The following is a 22362-nucleotide window of genomic DNA, read 5'->3' as shown; positions in this document are numbered from 1 at the left end:
ATTAAAAACAACAACAACAACAAAAACCAAACCCTAACTTTGCATCTTAGCTTCAATACTATGTACTGCTTCAAAGGTAGAACAGTGGTAAGGGCTGGGGAGAAGGGATTAAGTGACTTGCCCAAAGTCACACAGCTAGGAAGTATCTGAGGCTAAATTTGAACCCAGGATCTCCCATCTCTGGGCCTGGCTCTCAATCCACTGAACCACCTATCTACCTCCAGATACACAGATGAAAAAACAACAACAACAACAAAACAGTTCTTGCCTTTAAAGGAGCTTCTACTCCACTGGTAGAAATAATGTGCACTCAGAAGAATGGAAATATATCATATGGAAGGCTTAAAAATAATGTTTAAGTGGCTTGGTGTCTACTAGTGGGGTTGGTAGTGGGAGAATAAAGAGCTCTCCAGAAGATAGACTACAAGCAAATATAATTCTCCTCCCCCCAAAACAGTAGCTCTTTCTCACTTACCACTGAGGTAAGAGCCATTTGAAAACTGTAGATCCGTGCCAGGCCAAAATCAGCCAGTTTAATCTGTCCATTGCTGGTGACAAGGATGTTCTGTGGTTTTAGATCCCGGTGTACTACTCGGTGAGAGTGAAGAAAATCCAGACCTCGAAGCAGCTGAAACATCATATCCTAAAAATAATCCAAATTACATAATCAATAGTGATCAAAAAACTATTGTAGCCCTCCTGACAAGGGTCCCTGCACACCTATCCTCAAGTGTGGCACATACTATGTCCCCACCCTCACCAGTAGGGGCATTATCAATAACCAAAATCTATGGAATGAGAGGCAATGTTAGTGTCATGATGAATAAATAAAGAGCTGGTCTTGGAGCCTGGAATACTAAGTATTTATAGAGTGCTTTAAGGTTTGCAAAAAAGAGCTTTACAAATATTATCTCATTTGATTTATGACAACCCTAGGAGATAATGTACTTTCAGTTCCTTTATCTTAGAAATGAAAAAATGGAAGTGGAGGTTAAATGACTTGCCCAGGGTCCCACAACTCCTAAGGGTCTGAAGTGAGATTTGAATTCAGGCTGGACCCCCTAAAACCCTGGGCAAATAACATAATTTCTCAATGCCTCGGGTGACTCCAAGGATAGAAGTTGCTGTCCTGTGTCAGTCCTGCACAGAATTCTCCCTGTGACCTTCCTTTCCCATCAATGTGGATCCCATGTGGAGCTCACCACACACAGAGAGTCTAGCCACCAGAAAAGCTGATCTCGCATCTTTTTTTCTAAAATGATAGAACTGAGGTCTAAAATGGTATTCCAGATGAAGAAATGGAGGTTCAGAGATGTTCATGGACTCACCCAGAGTCACACAACTGGTAATTACCTGGAAAAGTATTTGAATTGAGGCTTCTTGACTACAATTACAGCCCTCTACCCAGTGACCCTCATAATGACCACCGTTTTACTGGTGGGGAAAGTAAGCTGAAGAGAGGCTGTGATGGCCTCCTAACCCCCAGTCTATTATTCTTTCTAGGACGGTACAAGGACTAGGTATACTCATCCATAGCCACACTTCTGATCAAGCCACTGAACTTAGAATTGGGAAAAGTGAGGCCAAGGCTCATTGTCACTTGCTAGCCTGGTCAGTGAGGCTTCTAAGACTCCTAGGTCACGATCGCTTTGTCAATGTGCATCAGTGGGAAGAATGTCCACTCTGAGAGTTTCTCATAGGTAAGAAATTCTAGTTGTGGGGAGAAAAAGACAAATTTATATAGCTCACATCTGGGATTTATCAGTGTAGGAAACCCTACGGTGCATATCTATGACAATTCCACAAATTACAGTCTAGCAGGGGCTCTCCAAAGGAGGAACCCCAGAATGTCAACCAGAGGTCTGTGATGAACCAATTAGGGAGTGGAAAGATGGAGTGGATCCCCATGATGACTGATCTTGGGGCTTATCTTCAACAGATTCAAACCAACCCTTATCCCCCACCTTCCCTTTGCAAACTCCTAACCTCTCATCCCCAATACACAGATATACAGCTCCCTGGGCAGGGAGAGTCTATTTGTATGTCCAGTGCTTAGCACACAGGAAGCACTTATTAAATACATGCCTTCCTGCCTTTTCTTCTTTCCTTCCTCCCTTCCTCCTTTGCTTCCTCCCTTCCTCCCTTGCTTCCTCCCTTCCTCCCTTCCTCCCTTCCTTCCTTCCTTCCTTCCTTCCTTCCTTCCTTCCTTCTTTTTTCTTTCTTTCCTCCTTGCCCCAATATATAGAATATACAATAGTTCTGGTGATTGGGGAAGAGGGGGGTGTTGTAGAATATTATGAATTGGCAGGCATCTTCCTTGAGGCCACCTACTCCAGTCTCCACACAGCACCATATGGCAGACTTAGAAGCAGCTCCATTGATGGCCAGCAGTTTTAGCTTTTGAGAAACATCTGAAATGGCCCAGAGAAATTGGCAGGAGACCTTAGACACATACAAATAGTGTTAACTGCTAAAACACTGGCGGGGAGGGGGGAGGAGAGGACACAGCCTGGGAAGATCAGAGAACCATTTTAGGTCAAACGACTTGCAGTGAATAAACAGGAGTGTGAAAGTGAACCTGAACATGTGAGAGAAGCCAGTCTCTACTGTAGCAAGGAAGTCTTCATTGGAAACATATGCACACAACTTGCGAGCCCTGCTTCTAAAAGGCAGGCCTAACCTTAAAAAAAAGAAGGCCACCAAAAGTCTGCCTTGGTGTCATCTTTTGCTTCCAAGGCATGGAACGCTATTGGAAACGGTACAGAGAAACCTAGCACAAATGAGTTGGAGCTAGCCTAAACAATTTAATTAAACACTCTATGAATTCAATACAAAGACGGCCCTTAAAGACCGTTAGCAGCAGAGAAGGTGCCAATCTGCATGAGGAGAGGGAGTTTCCTACACCAAGTGAATCACAGGTCCAGTCCGCAAATGCATCCAATAAAACCCCAATTACCTGGATTAACTGGGGAGGGAAGGAGGAGGCCTGCCTAATTAGTGGAAAGTCTGATTACAGAATTTTAAAATTAATTCAGTTTTGACTAATTTTAAATGCATACAAAACCAGCCGTCTAGCCCTAATGAATTCTCTATAATTAATGTGTGATTAGCATACTCATGACAAGGCGAGCCCAGAAGACATCTGTAAGAAAGATGACTATCTTAAGAAAGAGGCCTGAGAGGAACTGGCGGGTCATTTCAGAATCCTCTGTCTCATCATCTACCAGTGAGTGAAAAGGTCAACATCAATCCCAAATTAGAGAAAAGGATAAAGAGGACACTGTGAAATTACAACAGCTTTGGCCTGACCTACTTAAACAAGCCATTATTTCTGAAAAACAGTATTTATACAAATTAGCTACCATTGTCATTTCTTACAGAATTTTATGCAGTATAAAACAGCTGTGACAGTGAAGAGGCTGGAGTAGCCCAGAAAGCATCTCCACCAGGGAGAGCACAGCAAGCACCTGAATCAACAGGAACGAGCCCAAGGGAACCTCTGCCGTGCTTTCGATGATCCCAATCGATTAATCAACGAGCAGGGGACGAAGGGTCTATTTGTCCCTGTTTGCCCTTCCTTTGGAAAGGACCAATGACATCACGAGGATAAAGTCTTGACTTGCACCAGAACTGGGCGGAAATATGCCAGGTAAAAGGGCTACGTGCTGGCACCCCAAAGACAAAAAGGAAGCAGCCCTTGCCCAAGAGAACTTCCATCGGAATAGAGAAAACACGTACACAAAAGCATAGACAATATCTACAGTTCAGTCAATACCAAGCCATTTGGGAGAGAGGAGTGCTGAGGAATGGTTTAGGGAGGAGATGGTATTTGAGCTACATCCGAAGGATTCGGAGTCAGGAGAGGATTCCAAGTGAAGACAGAATTTATTTCAGGCACAGGGAGCCCCCCCTGCCCAAAGGCCATGATGGGAGGTGGAGAAGAATTGCAAAATCCTGAGCCTACCATGGTCATCGGTGGGAAAGGCCTCTGATAACATGGGTTATTACTAGGGTTCCTCATAGGTTCATAGATTGAGGGCCAGAAGGGACCTCATGTAGAAGGAGCAGTCAAGAGGACAGCAAAACTTCTTCTTCTTTACACTGATCTTCTTTATTCTCCTAAGGATGCTATAGACTACAAACTTTCAGGTGTCCCAAATGCAATGGATGGATACAGAGTGGGCACAAGAAGATGGCAGCAAATTACTGAAGGGGACTTAAAGCACAGGGAGTGATATAAAAATCGATGGTGGCAGTTAGGTGACTCAGTTGATACAGAGCCAGACCTAGAGATAAGAGGTCCTCCTGGGTTCAAGTCTGGCCTCAGACATGTTTCAGCTGTGTGACCCTGGACAAGTCACTTCTCCTCCACTGCTAGTCCCTACTGCTCATCTGCCTTGGAACCAATACACAGCATTGATTTTCAAGACAGAAGATAAGGTTGTTCTAAAATTCTCCAATTCCATATATAAAAAAAACAACCTTATCTTCTGTCTTGAAAACTTTTTAGGGATAGAGGAAGATTCAGATATTTTTTTCAGGTAGTGGGAAAGGAGCTTATGGATGAAAGAAATTGAAAATGAAAGAAAAGAGGGATGATAGAAGAGGCAAGCTCCAAACCACAAGGGGATGGGATCAAGGGCCCAAGTGGAATGAGTGGCCTTGGCAAGGACAAGGTCTATCTCTGTCTCACAGATTTCCCCAGGAATGTAGTAGAGAGGAAAACAGATATAAGTTGGACCAGATGATCTCTGAGGGTCTTCCCAACTCTAGATTTTATAATGTCCTAGAAATACCATTAAAAATAAAATGTAATAAAAATCCAGACATTCTTAGCCATCTCTAATGACTGATTTAAAGAAAGGAGTTAGTAGGATTTCTAGACAGATATGGTAATATCTGTTAACTAAGCTTTGTGGCTTATTCAAAATTTGTGTTATTAGACAGAACTATGCAGATAATTACTTGTGTAGCCTTTTCTGTCAAACAAAAAAAAATATCAACAAGCATTTGTTATATACTTACTTTGTGTCCTGCATCATTTTAAAAGCTGAGCAAATAAAAAAAAAGAAAGGCAAAAAACCCCACTCATCCAACTACCAAAACCATTCTTTGCTTTCGAGAAGCTTAAATTAATGAGGGAGGAAATAGGCAAAGAAGTACCTATAAAGGAGATGGTCCAGCATATATTGTAGATAATCTGAGATGGGAGGCTCTAATTAAGGAAGATTAGAGGAAGACTTTAGCTAAGACTAGAAAGAAATTTGGAGGCAGAGACAGGATGAAAAGAGTTTCAGATATATGGGACAGCTACTGAAAATACTCAGTGTTAGGGGGCAGCTGGGTAGCTCAGTGGATTGAGAGCCAGGCCTAGAGATGGGAGGTCCTGGGTTCAAATTTGGCCTCAGACACTTCCTAGCTGTGTGACCCTGGGCAAGTCACTTAACCCATATTGCCTAGCTCTTACCACTCTTCTGCCTTGGAGCCTATACTCAGTATTCACTCCAAGATGGAAGGTAAGGGTTTAAAAAAAAATGCTCAGTGTTAAGTATGGTGTATGAGGAACAGCAAAGTGGCCAGTGTCACTGTAGTGTAACAAGATCAAAACGAGTCTTTTTCCTTGGTTAGGAGCACAATTTTTTAAAAAATGACTGATATCTTTTATTTTCAAGCTACTTATATTTCCCAATGTATTTTCTCCCTATCCTTCTCAAGAGAGCTGTCCCTTAAAATACTAAATAAAAAAGTGAAAAAAGAAAAACAATTCAGCAAAACTAATCAACACATTGGATAAGTGTAACCTCATATACTGTCTCTCATGGCCAGAGTCTTCCCTCTCCATGGAGTATATATAACAGTGGAATGTCTGGGTCAAAGAGTATGGGCATTTTAGGCCTTTACTCACATAATTCCAATTGCTTTCCTGAATGGTTAAGCCAATTCACAGCTCCACCAACAATGCATTAGTGTGCCCATCTTTCCATAATCACCCAACTATTTTTTTAACCCATACCTTCCAATACTGTGTATTGGTTCCAAGGTTGAAGAGCAGTAAGTGCTAGGCAATGGAGGTTAAGTGACTTGTCCAGAGTCACATGGCTAGGAAGTGTCTGGGGCCAAATTTGAACCCAGGACCTTTACTCTCTCCACTTGGCTCTCAACCCACAGAGCTACCTCGATGCCCCCTCCATAACCTTCTAATACTGAAGCAAACATTATACAATGGTACTTTAATTTATACTCTAAATGGAATTATATTCTCTAAGCGATTAAAGTAGCACAATACAAAGGTATAAAATATATATAAGTTGATCACTGCAAAGCAAATATGCTTATGTAAAATTTAGTGAGGAAATTTCCTAGTTGTATTAAAAAAAAAAACCCGGAAATTGCTGTCAATACAGTTAAGAACAGTTTGGACAAATCTTAATTTCGGTCACACCCGTGATAAAAGAGTCCATTTGGGTTCAGCTGCCTGTATCCTTCTGAGAAATAAATGTACACATGTGATTTGGGTGCATGTTTCAACAAAATGCTATTGTGTAATGTTGTTTGGCCTGAGGAGGTTTTAGGTGTGGTCTTGTCTTTGGTAACTAACCCCCCTCTCTCAATCCCCCCCCCCCAAATTTATTGGGCCTTAGTGAAAGACCAGGAACTCTTAAAGTACAGCATTTCCTTGTTTTAGAGACACCGAATCTTGAATTCTCTTATTTTCTTAAAAAGGAGGCATTTGGAAGAGGCCCATCAGCATGGGGAGGCATCTCGAGTTCATGTCATATGAGAATCAGTTGAAGGAAGGAGGGATGTTTAGCCTGGAGAAGAGACGACTAGGGGTGGGGTGGGAGCTGGGGGGGTGGTTAGAAGGAAAGGGGTGATGGCTTCTTTGAAGTATCTGAAAAGACAACAAGTATAAGAGGGATTAAACTTGTTCTGTTTGGCCCCAGAGGGCAGAAACAGGAATACTGGGTTGAAGTTGCAAGGTAAATGTAAGCTTGATGTAAAGAAAAACATCCAAATGATTACAGCCATCCAAGAGGGAAGCAGGCTGTCTAAGAAGGGTGAGTTTCCCTTTACTGGAGGTCTGAATGCCAAAGCAACTTCTTGTTGTTCAGGCTGTGTTTGAGTTTTTGTGACACGTCCATTTTGGGTTTTCTTGGCAGAGATACTAGAGTGGTTTTGCCATTTCCTTTTCCAGATTTGACAGATGAGGAAACTGAGAAAAACAGGGTTAGTTGACTTGCCCAGGGTCACACGTTGATGAAGTGCCTGAGGTCAGATTTGAACTCTTGAAGCCAAGTCATTCTAACTCTAGGCCCAGCACTCCATCCATTGTGCCACCTCACTGAGATATAAATGGGGATTTTCTTTTACATATGGGGCAGAATAGATCGCATCTAGAGTGTTTTCCAAATCTAGTCTTCTGTGATTCTGTATAACATCCAGTTGAGGCTATATTTTCCAACTGCAGAAAAAGCCTGATTATTTTCAAGGCTACTGGAAACCGGTCCAATTTCCATTGTGCAGTAAATCATAGAAATGATGGCTTTGAAGGATAATTTTGGATAACTAGATCCAATTAATCTGAATAATGAACTCATAATATCCTGAAAAAATTCCCAGCATCATTTCTGTCTAGCTGGCTTATGTTTCTGCAAATTTAACTGTAATGGGATATTCTGAACTTAGAAAGATGACTTATTAGTAGATAATATTAATAGCTACATCTTTACCACATTATCTTCAAACTATCTATTACATTTTTAAAAAGTCTCTCTCTGTAATCCGGACAAAATAAGTTATTTTCTATTCTCTGCCCCAATAACACTTTAGGTATCCTTTTGACGTAAAAGATTCTCAAGCCTCAAAGTCCTAAGTCCTGAAGTCAGATTTTCCTTCAGCATGATCAGAAGGCCAAGGATGCCTCTAATCTAGTGAGGTGATGCCTACAGGTCCAAGATCACCGAAGCCTGGGCAAGATGTATGGAAGGCTAAAGAATCCTGAAACAGCTTTCTAAATAGTGGGAGACGTTTCTTTTTGCTCGCTCCCCAGCATGACCAGGTTTATAGTCTGGGCTTGATTCCTTATCAGAATATAAGAAGAATATCCTTATTATCCTTATTATTTCTCATGCAACTGCACTGTAGGCAGAGCCCTGAGCTTGAAGCAGGGGAAACCTGGGAGAGATGGTCTTCAGATACATCTTGGCTGGGTGAGCCTGGGCAAACCATTGAACCTCTCTTGGCTTTAGTCCCTCAACTGTAATGAAGTCCTGGGTTCAAATGCCTGTGCAACCTTGGACGAATCACTTAACTTCTTTGGTTCTTCGTTTTCTCATCCATAAAACTGAGTGGATGGGCGACAGGCCCTCCGAAGCCCTTTTTAGATCTAGACTGGGCAGCTATGAGCCTCTAAAAGACCCCTTGAACTCCTGGGATCTCTTCTTCCTTTGGAAATCCCTTTGTGCTCCCCGTAGACAAGCCAAGTCCCCACTTCTGGGTGGAAGCATGGATAGATAGAGAGATCACGTCTGCCCTCAGAACACACCAGGAATGCATCCTCCAAAGCCACGGAGGGAAAAACGCATTCCTAGCAAGCACACAAGTGCCCAGCCGGAGCCAGAAGCCGACAGCAGCGAGCTCATGCGGACTCCGGAGTGCTTCTCAGAGTTACTCAGTGAGCGGCTAGACGATTCCCCCACGGCCAGGATGGAAGCCCCCCATCAGAGCCGGATGGAGCCCGCCTCCCCCTCGGGCGCACAAGCCAGGGAGCCCAGAGGCGATGCTCCTGGTCTAATGCCTGCCACAGGGCAGGAAGACGCGGAGGCGTGAGGCAGCCCACCACCTCAAGGTCTGACCATCCCAAAATAGAGCGGGAGCTGCAAGAGCTGCAAGGGCCGGCTGTAGTATTTGTTGTGACGGCTTCCAGGCAACCGAGAAGGGGCACCGAGGCAGCCCGGAGCACAGGGCGCACGGATAAAACGAGCATGTATGGTAAGCGGAGGACCGAGTCCAGAAGCCTCGTTATAGGTCTGAAAGTGAAGATGAATGACGGGTAAACTCTGAGCCACATCTAAAGGCTATTTGGGAAGAGAAACAGAGAAACACAACAGCGGACTTTCTGCTCCAGTCATATGAATGTCTGCTTTGCAGGGATAAGGTAATGAGTAAGCGAGGACAGCCTGAAAAAGGAATCATGAGCTCATGAGCGTGGCTATTAGCCCAGCCCGGAGAGTCACTGGGAACTGAAACTGCCACTCGGCAGGGCTAATTATAACCATCTCCCGGCTTCTTCTGAGCAGGATATGAGACTGCAGGGCTGACTCAGGGAGAAAGTGGGAGGCAGGAATGGTTCTGGCGTTGGCCAGTGACCTCGCCAGTCCCCAAGGGACTAACTCACCTGAAGAAAACGCCTACCAGCTACCTGGCCTCCATCCTCCTGACTCCCATGCCTCCAAATAAATTCCTCTCCTACTAAGTGGGTCAAAGGTGAAGCTGGGGGTTTTACCAGGAAAGGGGGAAAGTGGCCAAATTTCAATGAGGAATGGAGGCTTCACAGACGTGGGCACGCACCCTGACTAGAGAACGGGACTGTGGGTGGCCTACAAAAATAGCCACCTAGGAGAGCTCGTTTCACGGAGGAATTAGGCAGCCTACAGTTACCCTCTCAGAGAACTATAGAGGTCGTGCAAGAGAAAGGGACATGCCTATTCCATACAGGGCAGCTAAATGGTAAAGTGGAGAGAACACTGGATCTGGAGTTGGAGAGACCCAAGTTCAAATCTGGGCGCTGCCTCAGTTTACTCATCTGTAAAATGAGAATGCTAATACCACTGAACTCCCATGGTTATTGTGAGGATCAAGTGAGATCATATTTGTAAAATGCTTAACATAGTGCCCAGCACAGAGTAGGTGCCATATAAAAATGTTAGCTATTATTGTTATTAATAGTCAAAGGAAAAAGAAAAAGACTAGTGATAGATGGCTTCACTCCATCTGACTTGGGCTATCTGAACCAATCAATCAATAAGCATATATTATATATTTTGGGCTAGGAACTATGCTAGTGCCTGGGGATAAAAAGAAAAATAAAGCTTGATGGCTCTTATTGTGAAATTAGAATCTGTTACCCTAAGAACTACAAATCCCAGCACAACACTCTCCTCATGTTGCTTGCTGACATAGGGAGGATATAAATTTGGTGTAGCCCCACCTCTTGCTCTCTTGTCTTTCTGTCAGGGCTTTGGTGGAGCAGGCTTTATAAATAGACAAGGAGAACTTAATTATGTGGTCTTAATTTTGTCAAGTAATTAGGTTTTTTCTTCTAATTCCTTTTTATTCCTTCTAATAATAAGTGATTATTAATAAACTTAATACTTAATACTTGGAGTTGCTGGATATTAATTTAAATCCTATACCATCTACTAGGAACTGATTCCTATAAGGATTGTACCATAAGGGGGAAAATCAGAGAAAGTATTTGGAAAGGAAGTTTCTATCAATCGATCAATCAATATACATTTATTAAACACCTGCTGTGTGCCAGGCATTGCAGATAGAGAAAAATCAAAGGATCCTTCCCCTCAAGAAACTTCTGTATGGAGGAAAAGGGCAAAGGAGAGAGAGAGAAGAAAAAGGAGAGAGGGAGAGAGGGAGAGGGAAAAAGAGGGAGAGAGAGAGAGAGAGAGAAAAAATAAATGAAAAATAAATAAATACAAGGTAATTTCAGGTGAGGCTTGATCTAAGCTTGGGAAATTATAATAAATTTTATAATATCAATATAATAAAGACAATTTTATAATTATGAATATTTATTTATATAATGTTTGGGTAATTTAGAATAATTATTTATAATTTTAAATAATAGATCTTATATCTTTATAATAAAGATCATATATCTTTATGTCTATATATTTATTGTACAAAGGCATTGTAATTACTCTCCTGAGAAACAACATATTGCTAATATCTCATACTGAATACTAAATCATGAAATTAGTGTTAAGATAAGAATTTTGCTTCTTTTCTTTCCAACTTTGATGTATAATGTAGCATTTATTATCACACACAATTAATTTAAAAGGTTGATCCAACAAATATTTATTAAGCCTCCACTCATGTGCAATAAATACGTGTAAGACACTGAGAGCACAAAGAATAAATGAAGTGATTCCTAACCTCAAAAGCCTTACAGTCTAGGAATGGATATGAGGCATATATAAATAACATACAATTGAAAATAATTTTAAAAGGCTTAGGAGAGGTCAAAGAACAGCAGTGGAAATTCAAGAAATATCATTTCTATCTAGGGAAATCAAGGAAGGCAGCATGGAATAGGTGGCAACTGACCTTGGTTTTGAAGAAGTGATGGACAACCAGGAACAGAGGTGAGTGTATTAGGTGTCAAATAGGATGGGGACAGATGATAGTTTAGTTTAATTAGAGCACAGAGTAGTTAAAAGGGAATGTTGAAGATTGGGATGGTTGAAGTCACTTTAGAGAGGACAGTGAACATCAAGTTAAAGAAGTTAAGTTCTATCTGGTAGAAAATGGAGAGACAATGAAAACTTTTGAGCTGAGGTGGGACCTGCTTACACCTTCTTACTTAAGAAAGGTATTTTGATAACAGTATGTAGGATGAAATGGAGCAGAAGAGTCCCGTAAGGGGGCCATTATGATAGTTCAGCCAACAAGTAGGAGTGGATAGCAGGTAAGTGGAAAGGAATGAATAGATATGGAATATCTTCTGCAGAAGAAATTCAAAGGCATTACCCAACCAATCATGCAATGGATTATAGAAAATGAAAGACAAATTTTGAGCCTGGATAATTAAAAGCATATAGCACCAACAAAAATAGAGAAGTTAGTTGGAGGGGGAAGTTTCGAGGTAAAAAAAAGGATGAGCAGTTTTAGATATGCTGAGTTTGAGTAAAGACTCTAGGTATAAAAATACTAATGATTATGACAAAATCTTAGCATTTTAGATTTTTGCTTATTCCAACCCTCTTATTTTACAAATGAGGAAACTGAGGCCAAGGGAACTTAATGACTTTTCATGATTTCAAAGGGAGTATCAGAGGAGGAATTTGAAGCTCAGATTCTCTGACTCGAGAGTCAGTCCTCTTTCTACTAATTTAAGGAATGTGAAATTTGGGACTGCTAGTAAAGTTGAAGATAAGAGATTTGGAAAGTCATTTACACATGAGTGAAAATGGAAGCTGTGGAAACAGATGTGATTTTTCTAAGAAAGAATTTAGAGAGGAGAATAGGGCAAAGGAGAGAGCCTTGGTGGCTGTCCACACTTAAGAGGAAGAAGAAGAACCACTGTGAGGTACCAAGAAGTAGTGACCAGAGAGGTAGGAGAAAGAAGCAGCGTCACAGAAACCAAGGGAAAGTTAAGGCTCCCAGAGTATTTAGTAATGCCAAATTCTTGAGAAAACCCAAGAAGGAAAACAAGAAAAGGCCACAGGCTCTGGCAATGAGGAAACCATTAGTGACCTTTCAGGGAGAAGTTTTTTTTTTTTTTTTTGGGGGGGGGGGAGGAGGAATGGAAGCCAGATGACAATGGGCCTAGGAGAGGAAGCAGTGAGTGGAAATGATTCTTTCTAAAACTTCTCATTTGATGGTAAGTGAAAAGAGAGAAAGGGAGAGCAAGGGCTGTTGCTTGAAGGAAAAGTTATGTCAGGGGAGGGCTTAAAAAATAGACAAGAGCAACCTACATGTGTTTGTATTGGGGGAGAGAAGACAGATGGGAATGCAATCAGGGGCACTGATAGAAGGGTTATCAATAACTTTCATCTTGGTTTATGACAGCTCTTCTATTGGTTGAGTAAAAGTGATTAGCATCATTTTATTACTTGACATTTTGCCTGTTGATGCAGTGGTATAGGGGCAAAAACAATCAGTCAGTCAGTCAAGAAACATTTAAGAGGTACCTACTATGTGTCAGGCAATGGGCTAACTTCTGGAGATATCAAGAAAGGCAGAAATAGCCCCTGCCATCAAGGAGTTCACAGTCTAATGGGGGAGACAACACGTAAGCAAATATGAACAAACAAACACTCTACAGAATAGTTTGGAGATCATCAACAGAGGGAAGGCACTATTTAAGGGAGATTTGGGGAAGCTTCCTATAGAAGGTGGGTTGTTAGCTGAGGCTTGAAGAAAATGACGAAAGCCAAGCAAAAGAGATGAGGAGGGAGAATATTCCAGGCATGGTGAAAGGCCAGAGAAAATGCCAGGAGTCAAGAGATGGAGTGATCTGTGTGAAAAACAGCAAGAAGGCCAGTGTCAAGGAAGGTGCATAAGAGAACTAGAAAGGTGGAGGTAGAAGAGGCCAGGATATGAAGAAAGACTTTGAACACCAAACAGAAAATTTTACATTTGTTCCTGAATGGGATGGAGACTCTCCAGAATTTACTGACTGACAGAATTGTTGTTACCTTAAAATGCTATTATATATTCAAAAGTACTTTCAAAACTATAAAGTCACTGATTATCGTAATTACGAATGTGCCCCCTCTGCCACGAGGATCAAAGAACTTGGAAGATCAGAAAATCTATCTTAAGAAGTACATTATCTAGGGGGGCAGCTCAGTGGCTTGGGAACCAGGCCTAGAGATGGGAAGGAAGGAAGGAAGGAAGGAAGGAAGGAAGGAAGGAAGGAAGGAAGGAAGGAAGGAAGGAAGGAAGGAAGGAAGAAAGAAAGAAAGAAAGAAAGAAAGAAAGAAAGAAAGAAAGAAAGAAAGAAAGAAAGAAAGAAAGAAAGAAAGAAAGAAAGAAAGAAAGAAAGAAAGAAAGAAAGAAAGAAAGAAAAGAATATCATCTAGGGCTCCTGACATGGTCAGTATTAGGAGAGCAGAGTCTGAATCGGGTCTCAAATGCTTACTTGCTGTGTGATCCAAGGACTCAGAACCTGGATTCCTGTAAAGCAGGATTAAAGTACATGTACTTCCTACTTTACAGGGCTAATATGATTAGAATGCTTTGCATACTATAAAATTCTTCATAAATGTGAATGATGAATCTTCTTTCCTGCCACCTCCCCTCTTGCCCAAGTGCACACAATGGTGTCTTACTCTGACTGATCTGATGAATCACCTGAAACCAACAGATCAGAACTAGTGGCTCCTAGACCTGGATCCGTTCAGGGTTTGCACAATCAATCCTGGCATGACTGAGTGCACTCTGAATCAATTCCCAGGACTTGCTTTGGGGGAAAGGTCACACATTATTCCTTTAAGTTCGCTGGTCATCGCCCAAAATTTCCTGAGAATCCATATGTCTAATTCGGTGATAGGATCATAAGATTTAGACCTGGGAGGGTCCCTAGTGAGACTCTAGTCAGATCCCTTCATTTTACAGATTGGAAACCTGAGGTTAAGAAGAAGGAAGGGGCTTGTTTAAGGTTATACAAGTAGCAACACCAGAGCCAAGATTTAAACTCCAGTCCTAATACTCTTGATAATATGATGGTAGAAAATAAAAGATCCCTGACTCCAAGAAGCTCATGACTGAATGAATTTATTTTTAATGAAATGCTGCTCATTTATTCACCATCAAGAATTTATTAAGGTCCTAACTACATGCCAAGTATTAGGGATACAAAGGCAGAAATCAAACAGACCTCAAGGAATTCACTCCTCTAATGAAATAGAATAATATTCTTGGGGCAGCTGGGTAGCTCAGTGGAGTGAGAGTCAGGCCTAGAGACAGGAGGTCCTAGGTTCAAACCCGGCCTCAGCCACTTCCCAGCTGTGTGACCCTGGGCAAGTCACTTGACCCCCATTGCCCACCCTTACCAATCTTCCACCTATGAGACAATACACCAAAGTACAAGGGCTAAAAAAAAAAAAAAAAAAGAAGAATATTCTTAACTTACATGGAATTGCCAGCTGCAATTATTTAATGATGATATGTTTACATGATGTATGGAAAAGGATATCACTATTTATCTTTCAAATGTTTACATTTAATATACTGTAATATTTTAATAATAGCAACTATTATTCATTATATTCTAGCTATGCAATTAAATATTCAAGTATTGAGGGTAGCTAAGTGGCTCAATGGATAGAGTTCAGGGCTTGGTATCAAAAAGACTTATTTTCCTAAGTTCAAAACCAGCTTCAAACGAGCTATATGACCCTGGGCAAATCACCCTGGTTGCCTTAGTTCCTCATCTGTAAAAATGAGCTAGAGAAGAAAAGGGCAAAACACTGCAGTATCTTTCTCAAGAAAAAGCCAAATAGGGTCACAAAGAATCAGAAACAACTGAAATGACTGAACAACAGTAAGAACAAATTCAAGTGCACACTGAATTAAATATACATACATACACACACATATGTATGTATGTATGTATGTATGCCTTTCCTTCAAAGAACATAAAGTTACATGCGGGCTGTGGGGAGAGAAGAACAAATTGTGTCCGTCACTGTACTAAGAGATGTACAAAGATCATCTTATTTGATCCTTACAACAACTGAGGTAGACAGAGGTTAAGTGACTTGCTCACAAAGTAGTATAGTACTGGCTAAGAAATAAAGTGATAGATCAGTGGAATACATAAAGCCTGAAACAAACCAACACCTCCCATCCTATGACAAGATAAGGTCCACAAGGATGTATGATTTAAGAGGACTACCATAAGCATATTAAAGGAACATGGGATAGTTTACCTGTCAGATCTATGCATAAAAGAAGAATTTAGGACCAAATGAGACAGAGAGCATTTTAAGACTAAAATGAATAATTTTGATTATATATTAAATTTAAAAGGTTCTGTACAAACAAAATAAATGCAACCAAAATTAGAAGAAAAGCAGAAAGCTGGGGGGGGGGGGGAATTTACAGTAAATATCTCTGGCAAAAGCCTCATTTCTCAAAAATGTAGAAATAAGTCAGATTTCTAAAAATACAAGTTATTCTCCAATCAACAAATAGTCAAAAGATATGAACAAGCAGTTTTCAGATGAAGAAATCAAAGCTTCTATAGTTACATGAAAAAATGCTCTAAATTATTCTTGATTAGAGAAATCCAAATTTAAACAACTCTGAGACACTACCTCATTCCTATTAGACTGGGTAATATGACAAAAAAGGAAAATGACAAATGTTGATGGGAATGTAGAGGAAAAAAAGACACTAATACAGTGCTGGTAGAGTTGAAATATGATCCAACCATTCTGGAGAGCAATTGGAACTATGTTCAAAGAATTCTAAAACTGTGCATACCCTTTGATTTAGCAATACTACTACTAAGTATGTATCCCAAAGAGATTTTTTAAAAAGAGGAAAAGAAATATTTGTACAAAAATATTTATCGTAGTTCCTTTTGTGGTAGCAAAGAATCGGAAATTGAGGGGTTGTCCAACTGGAGAAGGGCTGAATAAGTTGTGGTACATGATTATGACAGAATTTTACTGTAAGCAGGGTGATTTTGAAAAAAATTTTGAAGATTTACACAAACTGATGCAAAGTAAAATGAACAGAACTAGAAGAGCATTGTACACAGTGACAGCAATTTTTTTGATGACTAACTGTGAATGACCTAATTATTCTCCACAACCCAAGACAATCATTCCCCAGAGACTCATGATGAAAAATGCCATCTGCTCTCTGAGAAAGAAATGATTGGAGTCTAAATGTGGACTGACACAAACTATATTTCACTTTCTTTCTCCTTTTTTTTGTATGTTTGAGATCTGTTCTACAAAATGACTAATATAGACTTGTCCAGAATTAAATAACTAGTAAGAATCTGAGGCTGAATTTGAGCTCACGGCTTCTTGATTCCAGGTGCAACACCTGAATGCCCCATGGAACATTCCTAGCTGTCTCAAAAATGACCAGATATAGCTGTTCAACTGAAAAATTATTTAGTTGTTTGTTTGTTTGTTTTTGTGTCTACAAGAGTCAACAGTATGACAGAGTAGCAACGAAAATGAATGCTACTAGATGCTGTGTTACTATCTACACCGTCTGGGACTAAGGAAGTAAGAGTACCACTGTTCTTTGTATGATTGAATCATATCTGGAATTCAATTCTGGGAACATTTGAAGGATGTTATATACTGATAAGCTGTAGAATGTCTAGAGGAAGGAAAACAGGATGGTAGAGGTCTTCTAATTTATGCCATATGAAAGCAGGTTAAAGAAATTGGGGATGGAGGCTGTTATGTGGATAGAGTACAGGATTGGGGTTCAAATCTAGCCTCATCTACTAGCTCTGTGACCTGTTGTTGCAAGGCATTTAATCTGTCTGCTTTGTTTTCCTTTTCTGTAATAAGGGAATAATAGTAGCATCTGCTTCCCAGGGGTTGTTGTGAAGATCAAATGAGATAAAACATGTAAAGTGCTTTGCAAACCTTAAGGCACTATCTAAATTCTAGCTATTAATGTTTGCACAAAAGGAGAGTTAAGGTGGACAAAATAGCTGTCTTCAAGTATTTGAAGGGCTGACATGTGGAAAAGAGATAGGATCTGTCCTGCTTAGTCCTGGAGGGCAGAACTGGAAGCAGTGGGTGTAAGTTGTCCAACTCTTAGTGATCCCATTGGGGTTTTCTTGGCAAAGATAATAGGTTTGCCATATCTTTTTCCATTTTATTTGCTAAATGAGGAAACTGAGGCAAACTAGGTTAAAAGACTTGCCCGAGGTTACCCAGCTAGTACATGTCCAACGCTGGATATGAACTCAAGTCTTTCCTGATTCCAGGATCTGCACTTTTTTTTAAATGTCTCCCCCTTATTTTATTTATTTATTCCCTGAATTATTTATTTAATTAATTTGGGGGTGTTTTTCCATGGTTACATGATTCATATTCTTTCCCTCCCTTTCTCCCACCCCTGCAGCCAATGAGCAATTCAACTGAGTTTTACATGTATTATTAATCAAGACCTATTTTCAATTATTAATATTTGCAATAGAGTGATCATTTAGAGTTTACATCCTCGATCATATCCCCATCAAACTATGTGATCAAGGAAATGTTTTTCTTCTGTATTTCTACTCCCACAGGTCTTTCTCTGGATGTGGATAGCATTTTTTCTCATAAGTTCCTCAGAATTGTTATGGATCAATGCATTGTAATTAGTAGAGAAGTTCGTTATTTTGGATTGCGCCACAGTGTATCCGTCTCTGTGTACAATGTTCTTCTGACTCTGCTCTTTTCACTCTGCATCAATTCCTGGAGGTCGTTCCAGTTCACATGGAATTCCTCCAGTTTATTATTCCTTTGAGCGCAATAGTATTCCATCACCAGCATATACCACCATTTGTTCAGCCATTACCCAATCGAAGGACATCCCCTTGTTTTTCAATTTTTTGCCACCACAAAGAGTGCGGCTATAAATATTTTTGTACATGTATTTTTCCTTATTATTTCTCTGAGGTACAAACCCAGTAGTGGTATGGCTGGATCAAAGGGCAGGCAGTCATGATCTGCACTCTTTATCTACTGGATCACCTAGCTGCTCAATGGCAGCACCCAATGGGTAGAAGTTACAAGGAGACAAATTTAGACTTAATATAAAGAGAATTTCTTGAAAACTAGATCTGTCTTTGCACAGGTAGTAGATTCTCCCTTCCTGGAGATCTTTAAGCAAAGGCTGGATGATAAATTGTTTGGCGGGCAGAAAAAGGGATATGTGGTCAGGAATACAGTGGACTAGCTATTCTCCCAAGTTTTTTTTTTTCTAATCAGACATTTTGTGATTCTGACTACCCAGTTCCTAGAAAACAGATTTAATTCAATTTAATTTTTAAATCAGGTGACATTATTAAGTGACTACTAAGTGCAAAGCACTGAGAATGATATCAAGTTAACAGATAAGACTAGTTGTGGTTGTTTTCAGATAAGGTCACGGTATTATTAGTTTTACTTAACAGTTGTACTTTGTGTGGAATGAGTTCTCTATGAAGTGGGAGTATTCCATAAATGTAGGTGATATGAAAACAAAACATCACTCAAACTGAAATGGGCAAAAGAAAAGAAATGAAAGGAGAGCCACATCATACTAAAACCTGGATCCCTATCCTCGGGGAACTCATGGAACTTGATTTGGCAACCAATGAAAAATCTCAAATGTTTCTGAATGGGCAGGTGGCATATTTGGGAAGACCATTAAGCATGATGGATTTGGAGGATGAGATGAATCCAAAAATGGGGATTTCAGTTCAAAGGTTGTCCTAGACCAGGAATAAAGCAAATAATAGCTAGAAATAGGGAGTGGTAGTTAAAAACTACTATAATGCACATTTGTATAGAGCTTTACAAAGAACTCTCCTCCAAACAACACCTTGAAGGGTTAGCACTTACTATATTTACTGATTTCACATTTGCACTTCCTGTTCTAAGTTTAAAAAACACTAAGAATTCGAATTGCAGAGCTGAAAAGGGCTTTAGATGCAGCCCGAACTGATTTACATGTTTTATATTTCTTTCCCACTAAAAAAAAAACAACAAAACAACCCAATACAACACCCTGTAGACTCATAGAAAGTCAAAACGGGAAGGAATGGCAATCACTTAGTCCAAACCCCACCCATATTTACTAAAGTTAGTCATAGGATCATAGATTTAGAGCTGAAAGGGACTTTGGAGGTCATCTAGTCCTGCCCACTCATTTTACAAATGAGGACATAAGTTGCTGAAGTAGTTACAAGTTGCCCTCACCTAATTTTGTTTTTCCTGTGGGATGGTGGAATTCAACAAGGAATAATTATCTCCACTTCTTTTGTCTTTTAGGGCAGACAGAATGTCATAGAAAATTCTAGAAATAATGTTTTCCAAAGATTCCAGTGAACAGGCCTCAACATTAGGAACCAGCTTTTCACATAATTAACTCTGGTTATTCACCCCTCTTCTTCACTAATACGAAATAGAATTTCCCCCATCATTTCCTTATGTTATCCATTAATGCTGAACTGTGTGCATTCCAATACTCAGAGAGAAAGAACACTTGGAAAAGAACGCCTAGCTTCATTTGGTCAAAAAATGGCCTTTACAAGGGTTTTTATTATAGGCCATAAAACTCTGCTTACCACGATGTACCTCTCCATTTCTTGAAAAAGAAAAGAAATCTCTGCAGTGGTGAGAAGATTAAAACAAAACTCTGAAAGGTTCTTGTGCCTTCCTCCTATAAACAGATCTGGGAGAATTATCTGTCTCGGGCACAGAGAGGCATGAACAGCTGCTTGCTAGGACCCAGAAGAGGCAGGACTTTTTTTTCCCCTTAACAAAATTTCTATTTCATGTGGTTGCAAAGGGCTGTATTTTTTCTAATGAAGCTTTTTTAGGGTGGAGGCTTTCGAACATTTATGGAGAAGGGGACAGGAGCATATGTGCTCACCCCTCCCAGCTTTCTTGGTCCATAAGAAGAGGCTTTAGAAATCCATGTCTTGTCTGAAGAAAAAAACAAAACAAAACCCCACAAAAATTAAGAAATACAAAATAACTCCCACTATCACTGAGGGCCTCTGGGAAATGAGGAGAACAAACTGCAAAATGGTGGTCTACGTACCAAAAGAATCCCAGAAGTAATTGACATGTGGAGAGGAAGAAATCAGCACCAAGTCAAGAAATGAACTGGTTTTTCCTCTAAACCAGAACCTAGAAGGTTAACATGCAAATTTAGGCTTCTGAGCATCTGCCCATTCAGGGGAAAGAGTGAAATGGAACAGCTGCGGAATGGGGAAGCCAGATGACCTAATTCAAGGATGAACCACTATATGGGATGGAGAGACCCAGTGGTTACCTGAATTTGTGTTCAGGTGATCACAATCCATTGTATTCCCTGATAGCTAGATCATGAGAAAATATCTCTGAAAGAAAATGCATTTATCGTCCTGTCCAGAAGGAAAACTATCAAAGGACCAATAATATATCACGAAAAGATTGTCATAAAAATGCAAAATTAAAGTTTGTTTTGGTGATAGATGGCTAAGCTAGAAGGAATCTAGGTAAGAAAATGGGATAGTTAGCACAGGGGATAGAGTATTGGGCTTGGAATCAGAAGGACCTGAGTTCAAATCCAGCTTCAGACACTTACTGTTTAACCCTAGGCAAGTCACTTAACCTGTTTATCTGTTTCTTCAATTCTAACATGGGCATAATAGCACCATCTACCTTTCAGGGTTTTTGTGAGAGTGAAATGAGATAATATCTATAAAGAATGGGTATAGTGCCTGCCATATAGTAGGTATTCATTCTCTCTCCCCCAACACCCTCACTTTATGATGAGGGAACTGAGGTTTTACAGATGAGGGAATTGAGGCTGAGGGAGGAGTAATGTCCAAAATCACATAGGTCACAAGCAGAAGAGTCAGGATTTGAGCCTGAGTCATCTGAGTCCAAATGCAGTACTATTTGCACGACACTAAATGGGAATAATAAACAAAGTTTTTCTTTAAAATTTCATATAAGTAGAAAGCATGAGTTCACAAGAATTGATATATTAACATCTTAAAAAATTGAAGTATAATAGCTAATAGTTGTCCTAAACAGCAACAGGACATTTGTAAAAATGTTTGATGACCCAACAGGAGCCAGGGAGTGTAGACAGAGCACTGGACTTGGAAGTTATCAAAAAACTTACATTTGAATCTCACCTATGTCACTTAATGGCTGTGTGACCCTGGACAAATAATTTCCCTTAGGGTCTCAGTTACCTCATCTGTAAAATAAAGAGTATGGACTGACATGTAGAAAATTCTCCTAGATTATCAGTTTAAAAACACTAGAAGAAATGCCTATAAAGTACATAGTATATAAACACTGAGAAAATCACAGGTTTAGCCCTATAAGTCAATGAACAAGCACGTATTAAACCAGACTCTTAAGATCTGATTCAAAGAAAGGAAAAATATAGTCTGTACCTTCAAGGAGCTCACACTCTAATGGGGGCCAAGCCAACACATCAAACAAACATGAATTATGCACTTAGTATGAACCAGGTAGCCAGTTAAAAGCTAGGAATATAAAGACAAACAAGCGTCACAAAAGGGTGACAATGTACAAAAAAATTGTACATACAAAATATATACATTTTAGAAGGGTAAATGGAGGAGAATCTTAAGAGGGAAGCCCCAGGGGAGAGCGGGGAGAGAGAGAGAGAGAGAGAGAGAGAGAGAGAGAGAGAGAGAGAGAGAGAGAGGGAGAGAGAGAGAGAGGGAGGCAGAGAAAGAGAATGGGAAGGGCCTCTTTGCTGGAAGTGTGGAAACCAGAAAAGCCAGGGTTATCTGTTTAAGTAGGCAGGGAAGATGGCAAAACACTTCAGGAAGATTTCTATCGAAAATGGTTAAAACAAAAAATGCAATTGGTGAAGTGGGGTAAATGTTTCAGAGAAGTCTAACTTTAGACTTTT

The 22362-nt window shown here is 40.2% G+C and overlaps 1 protein-coding gene across 1 annotated transcript in view; it reads right to left on the bottom strand.

Moving 5' to 3' along the window:
• The window catches only part of CDK6 (cyclin dependent kinase 6), a 1314442-nt gene that overhangs the window by 150141 nt on the left and 1141939 nt on the right, over positions 1-22362 (bottom strand). Inside the window, exon 3 of the mRNA XM_044678762.1 lies at positions 476-643. Coding sequence (XP_044534697.1) covers positions 476-643 — 168 coding nt within the window. The remainder of the gene's footprint in view (positions 1-475; positions 644-22362) is intronic.

The sequence above is a fragment of the Gracilinanus agilis genome, chromosome 5 (assembly GCF_016433145.1).
Source record: "Gracilinanus agilis isolate LMUSP501 chromosome 5, AgileGrace, whole genome shotgun sequence".
Lineage (NCBI taxonomy): Eukaryota > Metazoa > Chordata > Mammalia > Didelphimorphia > Didelphidae > Gracilinanus > Gracilinanus agilis.
Note: the sequence above shows the minus strand (reverse complement) of the source record. Positions and strands in the feature narration are given on the sequence as shown.